We start from the raw sequence: 9,543 nt of genomic DNA, 5'->3' as shown, positions 1-9,543 counted from the left end.
GTACCTTTCAAGTAAATAGTTTCTCCTTCTAGTTTGCTCCAGCATAAAAATCCCTCTGCCCTGTACATGCCACTGCCAGTATTTATTTTTTAAGAACTTGGCTCTGTTTATTTATTTATCCATATTTAGTTTAAAAGTCTGGGCTCAAAATTAAACAGTCATTCATAATGTCATTATCTGCCTTGCTCTGCAGTTAGATACTCTGTGTGGTGTCACAGGACAAAACCTTTGGCAAGGTCTCCAGAAGAGCAATTTAGCTCCTCATCCATCTTGCCTGGCAGCATGATTGGCTTCCAAGTTTGCACTGCTAAATTTGTTATTTTACTCTGACTTATATTATTGAGTGTTAAATCACTTTCTGAAGTGTTTATTGGTAATAGTTGAATTCTTTCCACTCATTTGAGCTACTTTTAAAGCATAAACATTTCCTTGTATCTTGGAGCTTGATGGAAAGGTGGGGAGAGTTCCTCAGGAGGATGGGTTGTAGAAATGACCAGCTCATTAAGTAGGGACAGAATGTGCCAGTGTTGTGGAGGAGAATGTCCTCCCCCTTCCATCAGGATGAAACAGCAAACTCCCACTGCCACTCCACAGCACTCACATGAGGAAGGTTAGCTTATGTCTTGGTTCTCCCATCATGTCTTGGCCTGTCAGGAAGCAGATGACCTGTTTACTGGAACGCCAGTGACTTCCTGGCAGGATCTTTGTAGATCCTGAATCTCCCTGAAGAGAAGGCCAGGTTGTGATCTGCAGGGTTGGGTGCTCAGGAGGTTATTAGGCACCAACATGCCCATGCTTCCAAGCGTGAAGTGTGGTCTGCAGCCCGTCCCTGGCACTGATGTCTCTTGGGAAGGAACCAGAAACAACTTTCTTATACCTATTTAGGAAAATGGAGTGGAGGATCAGAGAGCAGAAATAAACAAAGAGCTGAAGATCTACTGTGGCAGTTAGAAGATGAGCTGGAGAACAAAGGCCAGAGGCAGGTCAAGCTAGAGAGAAGGCAGAATTACATATAAACCCTTTGGCAATTGATCTCTTGAGGACCCAGGTGTGACAGCCCAGCAGCCTGATCCAGGCTGGTGTACTCAGTACTGCAGGTCCTCTTACCTCTTGCCCTTGCATCATGAAGACCCACAAATCAAAATTTTTCTTTTAATTTTATTTTTTATGAGGAGATCCGCTGAGTGTCTTTCTTGCATCTGGGAGTTACTTTCCAATCTGATGAACACTGACTTTTAGAGATGACACCAAGATCACAGTAGCAATCAAGACTCCTTTGATGGCAGAGCTAAAAATACACTCCCCAGCTGACACAAGCCTTCAGCAGCAGAACATAGTTTGGTTTGAAAGAATACATCTTCCTTAGTCTCCATGTCTTCTACCAGAGGACACCAAATCTGTGAAAACCATGCAAGCAGGTTACAACTGCCTTCTGAAATGAAGCAGCCATATACAGACCCATATTACCTTCAGCCTCAGCCAGGGGAAAGCTTTAAACCCTCTGAGTGCCTTGGAGAAAGGTTTAATTGGCAGTTTTTTGCCTCTCTGGTCCTGTTGGCATTTGTCAAGTTATTGCATGGCAGGAACCGCATCTTTAGCTGCTTGCCCTTGACAATCCCTTAGGAAAGGAAAGATCTGGGGCAGCTGATTGACAGGACTGAAACTGAACCTATCTGCCTCCCTGCCTGCTCTCCTCCCTGCTAATTACAGGGTGCTGGCACACAAGCCCTGGCTAATGAGGCATTCCCAAAGCCCTGCTTCCGCACTTGCAAAGAAGACTGTGGTAAGTAGTGCCACTGCCACCTCCTGGGCTTTCAGAGGACTTGACCACATCCTGTGGGTTACAAATGCAGATTTACGCAAATGTTGGGCAAGAGATCATGGATTGCCCAGATGCAATCCGTGCCAGCCCACTCTGTCCCCAGGTCAGAGAAGTGATGGCACTAACAAGCAGGTGTTTGCAGAACAGAGTGCAGGTCTCCCTCCCCTTGGAGGCATTAGCCAAATCATTGAGGCTTCCAGGTAGGAGATGTACAGATGAACAATCACACACAATATCAGCTCCACATTTGTAATGTGCAATGTGACAGGGGGTAAAAGGTTGAGCAACCCACTTTGGCAAATGGAAATAGCAAGAAGGGTGTATTTTTCTGGCTAAATGAAAGCCTTCTCTGTGTGTTATTTTTATCTTGTGTCTCCATGCATAACTTGAACATAGCGAAAGGAAAAATTAAATTATTTGGTCAGACAAAATTACACCAGATTTATTATTTTAAGAGATACAGGGGGTATTTCATACTTCTACATGGCTGCTGTAGCTATAATTGGCAGAACAGTGTTCTTTCAAAAAAAGGCATTCACCCAAGAATGTCTCTGGGCCCAGCCAGCCTCAATCTTGGAGGTGGATGTCCCATCCCTAAACCTCTGTGGGCAGTGCTCCATCGCCAGGAGTCTGTTTGAAGCTCCCATTTAGGGTGTTGGCCCTGAAGATGTAAGACCTCCCTCTAACTGAGCCTTCAGTGTGGATGCTTTCGGGCTTGTTCTGGCAACGGAAGAACATAAGGAAGCCATTCCTGTAGTTCTTGTTCATCCATCCATAGAGCAGGGGGTTGACAAATGTAGAGCACATGGCCCCGACATGGAAGACAGTGTACAGGAGTTTGTACTCATGGAAGATAAGAACCAGATCAAGATCGATGGCAAGCTGGAATATGTGGAAGGGGAGCCAACAGACTGCGAATACCACAACTACCATCACAAGCATTTTGGTTGTCTTCCTCCTCCGGCACTGGTTTTCATTCCTAGAAGTGGGACTGACATGGTTTTTCAGCTTGAACCAGATCCTGGTGTAGGCATAACAAATAATTGCAAGAGGAAGAACATACTGCAGGAGGAGCATGGACAGACTGTAGATGGTGGCATCTCTGTTGTTAGCAGAGGGCCATTTTTCTGAGCAAACTGCCATTTTGAGGTTAATGGATGGGATTTCCTCGTATCGGTACTCCCTGAAGATGGCCAGAGGTCCTGCCAGGACAGCTGCTGCCAGCCACATGACAGCTATGATGGTGAAACTGAGCCTCTTGGAAATCCTGCTGTCCAGGTGGAAAACAATACAGCGGTACCGATCCAGGGCAATCACAGTCAGGGTGAGAGTGGACACATGGACACTCAGAGCTTGAGCATAAGGAACCAGGTGACAAAGGACAGCTCCAAACTTCCACTCGTCCAGCAGGGTGTACACTAGGGTGAAAGGCAGACAGAGTGTGTCCACCATCAGGTCTGCCAGGGCCAGGTTAGCTATGAAGAAGTTGGTGACAGTCCTCATGGTCTTGTACTTCACTATGATGTAGATGACCAGGGAGTTTCCGATGAAGCCCAGCAGAATGATGAGGGAGTAGGCAGCAATCAGGATGACCTGGACCCCCAGGATCTTGGTGCTGTCCATCATGACACTGCGGGACCCAGAGAGATCCTGGGTAGGAGTGACAAAGTCCTTGGCATGCCAGCCGTGTGGCAGCTTCTCATCTAAAGCTATCTTCTCCACGGTGAATGTGCTGTTGGCTCCCTCCAATGGTCCCATGCCTGGCCTGACACTTTCCATAAGGAGGAGAAGGGGGTCTGGAACACAGACATAACAGAAGTAAGAGCACGGGTTGCACTCATCTTTTATGAGATTTACTTGCCTGCAAAAATTCCCCGACACCTTAAGAACTAGGAAAGGAGAGAAACAAGGCACTCTCAAAGTCAAGGTGTTCTCCACCTCCCTGTAACAGTTTATTTATTTCCAGATTGTGCACCAGTTTTTTTCTATTTCTTATTTCTCACCTCTCCAGGTGAAGATATTTGTCCCTCTGCCTCTGCATAAGTCTCTGCCACTGTTCCACTGGATTGGGTGCACCCAATCCACCCAGTACTGTCTGCTCTCCCTCCCAGTAACGTGGGTAGCACAACTAATCCCATTTCATGAGCCATTCTCTGTGATCAAATGTGTGGCATAGTCATTCCCTGGCCCTCACTACCAGGCCCTCAAGGTCCTGTGAAGCAGCTAGACAAACCAGTTTTCTTCTTCCTTCCCCTGCCAGTCTCAGGCCGCCCAGGAATCTGGCAATTGTTGCCTGCCTTGGTGGCTTTGAAGGTCACAGGTACCCAGCCAGGCAGGTGTTGTGTCCCCATCACAGAAGAGGGAGGTTTGACAGCACAGAGAGCACAGTTACAAGTCCAAAGTAAGGAGCTACTGGACAGTGAGACCCATGAACCCTATGGCCAGGAGACACTCCACATCCTCTGCTTTCTCCAAGGATTCAGTGAGTGGCTCATATACCTTTATAGGATTTTTGTATTTAGATTATGATTGTTACAATGATACAAAAAAACATGTATTAGGATTTGGCCCAATCTGAAGACAGTCCAGGTGATTATAAATTATAAGTTGTATTATGAATTCTGTATTACTTAGGTGATTAGAAATAATAAATTATTAATAAATTCTGAATTTTGATATTTGTAGATTGCACTATGTTGATTCTGCTTGTAGAAATCCTGTGCTGTTTCAATCACAAATTCAGTTCTACATTAATCATAATACCCTGATAAAGAAACAAAGCTTTAACTGCCACCAGGATTTAGTGCCATCTTCATTCTGCCCAGGATCCCTAAAAGAACCTCTCTGTCCTCTCAGTGCTGGTGACACCCAAGCATCCACTGGCTTAGCAGAGGAGGGATCTCCTACAGGGACATGCATGTGCAGGGCATAAACCACTGAAGCTGTGAACAAACCTCCCACAGAGCTGCTGCTGAGCATCCAGGCACAGACAGCCCGAGAGACAGAGCCCCAGCATCCATCAGCCTCCTGGGGCTCGAGTGCCTGAGTGGGATGGCTGTGGGAGAGGAGCCCGAGGGGCCAGAGCTGATGAGCCTGGGAGCCCTGGCTGGCATTAGGTGCCACTGGAACAGCAGTGTTGTCACAGCAGGGTGTTCATTGAATCCAAAGCACAGCTCTGTTAGTGGCTCAGAATTGCTGTGGGCTATGTGGAGAGGGGTGGACATGGCCCCTCACATATCCCCTCTCCCCAGCACTGTGAGTGGGGCCCTACTCCCACTGCAGACTGAAACAAAAGTGAGTGAAAGTCGTCACTCTGCCCAAGCAGAGAGGTCGGCAAAACATTGTGTTTTCTCTGACCTGCAGAGAGGGTGACAGTCCTCGTGGTCTGTGAGGGTAAAATGCCCTTTCACTAAGGGAGGGAGGCAAAGAGCTCAAATGAAGTGGGTACTAGAGGCAGGCTGCTGGGTATCTCCTCAGGATCCTTGAGGAACGAACTGGGTTTGTCCCAGAAAATATGCGAGCACTGCTGGGTGCTGGTGGGCTTCCTGCAAATCCCATGCAAGCCAAAGGTTTAAGAACAGCCTGTCCTTGGGAAGGGAGAATGCTTTGCAATTGCATTTCAACCTAAACTAAAAGGTCTGCTTGTTCTGTCATCCCTCCTCAGGGCAAGGGTTGTGATTCCCCCCAGGAGCTGCTCCCAGGAGTCTGCCTGGCCGGCTGCAAAGCCAGGAGCCTGCTGAGGCCCAGCAGAAGAGCTGCCTGCAGTGAAACCATCCCTGCTGGCACCCTTTCTCTTTCCCTCTCCCTGTCCCGTTGCCTGCCTAATATCTCACTCTGCAGACTGATTTATGCCACTGGTTCCTGTAAATGAAGTTGTTGGGCTCAGACACTGTGAGATAGTGGACGCCATGTAGCTACTGCTAGGAGGGTAGGAAGCAAAGGAAAAAATGGATGGATCTGCTAGGGCCAGGGTTTGTTTAAGGGTGATCTCAGACCTCCACAACACCCCTGTCCCGGCCTTGGAAAGACCAAAGGGAAGCTCCAGCTTCTAAGACAGCAGAGAGCAGCTCAGAGCCATGCCACACAGTGGGTGCAGGGGAAAGCAGAGCAGGGGAACAGGCAGGGCCCTGGAAGGTGGCACAGCCACAGCGCCTTTGGCAGACACCTGTGCTGCAGCTGGCCCTGAGCAAACCCCACTGCCAGGAGAGCAAGGTCAGCCAAGGAAACAGAGCAAGTGCTAGGGACACTTTCAGTGACTGTACTTTCCCTGCTTGCCACTCATCTGGATTTAAACCTTCTGGATTGTCCAGCATTACTTAATCACTTGTTATCGCCTTTTCTGTGGCTTGCCTGTTCAATTTATCTTCAGTACCAACTCCTGGCACCAGGCCAGTGGACATTCCCATCTCTTTTTCTCCATCTCATCCACCAGCCAGCTGCCAGTTCCTGCACTCACAATTCAGGCTGTTTCCTTTTGCTGGAGACTGGCAGCTATCCACCATCTGAGAGGAGCCAGGAACATCATGGCTGCTGGAGCTGCTTTGCTTCCTAACAAAATGGCCTTAATGGAGTCACTATTTGATTTTGTTTGTTTTGTTTTTTTCTCCAAAGGGGAACTATTACAAATCAATTAAGACATTTTAATTAAGAGACAAAAATGATTATAATAAATGCTCCCACTCCAGGGAATGCCTGGAGGTTGCTGGGATGCTGCTAGGAGTGGACTGAGGTCTGTTCCAGCAAGTAATGGAAGTACTGACATATGTGTAGGCTGCTGTCAGGCCCCATGCCTAACAGGCCTGCCAGACTAGATGAAAAAATCCTTGGAACTGAGAGCTAACTGTTTTTGGGACAAGAAAGCAGCAGAACAGACCAGGAGGAGGCAGAAGTACTATCCAGGTCCTTTCCTCTGTGCTGAGTTGTCATGAAGAGTGCTGCCTGTATGAAGATAACCTTAACCCTCACCCTCTGCTCCAGCTGAGGCTCAGCCTGAGGCAGGGCTGGGACTCAGGGAAGGCTCCCAGTGAGACAGAGCTGTTCCCTGTGCCAGCAGGGATCAGCCTTTGGGAAGCAGGGAAGCACAGAGGAGCCCCTCACTCAGCACACTGCTGTCAATGACTGGGACAGTGGCCAAAGTGACAGCTCCATTCCTGCAGTGGGCCCAGATCAGGTGCCCTGGGACTCATCCACCTCTGCTTCCTGAGGCACCCCAGCTCCCTCCATGTCCCTGCTGCAGCCCCAGGCATTCAGCCAGGCTGGAAGAGGCACAGCCAGACCTGGAAGAGTCATCTGTAAAGCCTGGCAGGGTTCAGAAAGCAAGGCTGGAGGGGTGGTCAAAGGGCTGGAGAAAACAGATCTTGTTAATTAGAATTTCTCTTTTTGTCCAAGCATTGAGACTGGAGTCCATGGCATCAAAAGGAGGGAGTGAAAGGACTTAGGCCAATCTCTGCTCTTTAGTTAATCACAAACTCTTTCTACAGCAGTGTGAGGGTTGAGGCTGATGGATACTGCCATGACTTGGCTCACTGATTTATTCCATGCTCGTCCTTCCTCCAAAGCAGCTCAACTACACCAAATCCCTTAAGCTCCAGCAGCCCAGTCAGGAGCACTGACTCATCTCATCCCCAGACCCATATCCAGACAGATGTCCATGACAGGGAGGTCTGAGACCATTCCTCATCATGAGAAGCTGGTGGTCACCCTGGGACAAGCCACCTTCTACCACCTTCATGTTCCCTTCCAACACTCCAGAGGCAGCAGCATTCAGTGTCCCTGCACCCCACAGCACAGCACTTAAGGGAGGACAACACAATAAATGGGGATATGGAGGTTAACCAGCCTGCCAGAGACCACACAGAACATCCATGGCAGGGCTTGGGCAGAGCCCAAGTTTTCTAACTCCAGCCTCTTGTATTCACCACCAGAGAGGACTCTGCATCTCAGCAAAACCTGAACATAGATCTCAGGATGTGCAAGAAAATGCAAAATGTGACTGATGGAGTGGAACAAATTTTGTCTTCTCAGTGCAATAGGCAGGTTTCAGGACAAACAGCAGCTTTGGATGATTTCCTGAAGCCAAAGAACAGATAGAAATTATCCCAGCTCCTTCTGTCTCCAGTGAAGGGGTGATTGCCTTGCTATGATACTCCAGCAAAAGGGAAGACCCTCTAACCAGCCCACCATTTGCTGTAGCTTTTCAAGTAATCTATCTGCCACTGGTGCAGAAACCTCATCAGACACTCATTGCCACCCAGAACTGCTGCTGGGGAACCCCAGCACAGACATGACACCAGGAGACAAAGTGCAAGGACGAGGAGATACACCAGGGAGTTCTTGTGGTTCCTCACACTAAATATTTTCATGTCCCAGCCTAGGCTGGAGCCACAGAAGACTCTGAAGGGGACGAGGCAATGAGGATGCCGTAATCGCCCAGCTCAGGACAGGATGAAAAAGGAGGTGGTGAGAAGAGATCTGTTTGGCAAGGATACATACTTTGTCATGGGAATTTATCCTACAGAAAGCAGGGGGGAGCAGTGCAGGGCCCTCTGCCCTGTGGGATGTGCCGTGGGAGCAGAGCAAGACTGGCTAGGACATAGGGATCAATGGGTGACACTGCAATAGAGACACACCAGTTGCTGGGGCTGCAGAAAGGGAGACAGCATGGTGGATGGATCCTGGTTAAGCTGGGGAATCTGTTACCTCCTGGAATGCATGGAGTCTGGGATAGGTGAGATAGTGGAACAGAGGGAAATAACAACTCACTGACAGAACAAATGGAGAAAACGCAGTATCCTGCTTTGGGACAGACCAGAAACTCTGTAGGTGAAATGCACCTGCAGCAGGTCTGTAAGAGGATTTCTCTGATCAAGGACTAACATGCAATGGGTGCTGAGAGAAAGCAAGCACTGATTTTCCTCCTGTATCCCATATCCCTCTTTGCATCTCCCTCTCTGAGGACACTGATCTCTGGCAGACAGCTGAGTGCCAGCAGCGTGTGCAGTCCCAGCACGGAGGAGCTGATGGAGGTTTGTACCAAGCCACGAGGAGGCAGACTGCAGGAGAGAACAGGATTTCTCAGTCCCTCACCTGCCCCTCTGGAGCTGGATGTGCCTGGGTTCTGCAGCACCCTGGAGCAACCTGCTCTCCTGACTGCTCTCACTCAGCATCCTGCTTCCCACACTCCCTGCTTCTGCTCAGGGACCTTTCAAAACTCTCCTGTCAGTATCTCATTTGCTTTCTCTATTCCAGCTCTCAGGGCTGCCAGTCCCCCAAATCCAGTTTCCCAAAGATGCTTGGACCTTTTTTTGCCTAAACAATGTGACATGGACAAGACCTGGCCCCATCTCAGCCCTTCTGCTCAGATGAGCCCTCCTGACCCACCTGCAAAGGTCAGAGCTTCTTCCTCCTGCAGGAGCCGAGCCGCTCACCTCCAGTCACCGTCTCATCGCTGGCCAGGACACAGCGCTTGGTCCTCTCCACTCTCTGGAAGTCAACCTGTGGCAAAGGAGTGAAAAGCACTTTTCTGCAACTGTCCTCGGAGAAGAGAGGAAGTCAGGTGAGGATCTGGGCTGCTGGAGAGTGTTTCATGGCCGGGAGTAGCTCCGGAACCCCTCCCCGAGCAGCCCCTCTGGCAGGGTGACTGACAGCCCCGTCTCACAAGCTGGATGCTGCCTTCGCTCCTGAATGAGAGAAAGGCAGAGAGCGTGTGTTTAACAAACAGC

The 9,543-nt window shown here is 49.3% G+C and overlaps 1 protein-coding gene across 1 annotated transcript; it reads right to left on the bottom strand.

The window, feature by feature from the left end:
• Window positions 1-2,235: 2,235 nt before the first annotated feature.
• LOC100222632 (neuropeptide Y receptor type 2-like) lies at window positions 2,236-9,543 on the bottom strand. The gene is made up of 2 exons (XM_030284061.4): window positions 9,203-9,543; window positions 2,236-3,618 (listed from the first exon to the last, which is right to left on the bottom strand). Exon 2 carries the CDS (start codon window positions 3,599-3,601, stop codon window positions 2,417-2,419), a length of 1,185 nt encoding a protein of 394 aa, XP_030139921.1. The 5' UTR covers window positions 3,602-3,618; window positions 9,203-9,543; the 3' UTR covers window positions 2,236-2,416.

This window comes from Taeniopygia guttata, chromosome 13 (genome assembly GCF_048771995.1).
Source record: "Taeniopygia guttata chromosome 13, bTaeGut7.mat, whole genome shotgun sequence".
NCBI classification, from domain to species: Eukaryota; Metazoa; Chordata; class Aves; order Passeriformes; family Estrildidae; genus Taeniopygia; species Taeniopygia guttata.
Note: the sequence above shows the minus strand (reverse complement) of the source record. Positions and strands in the feature narration are given on the sequence as shown.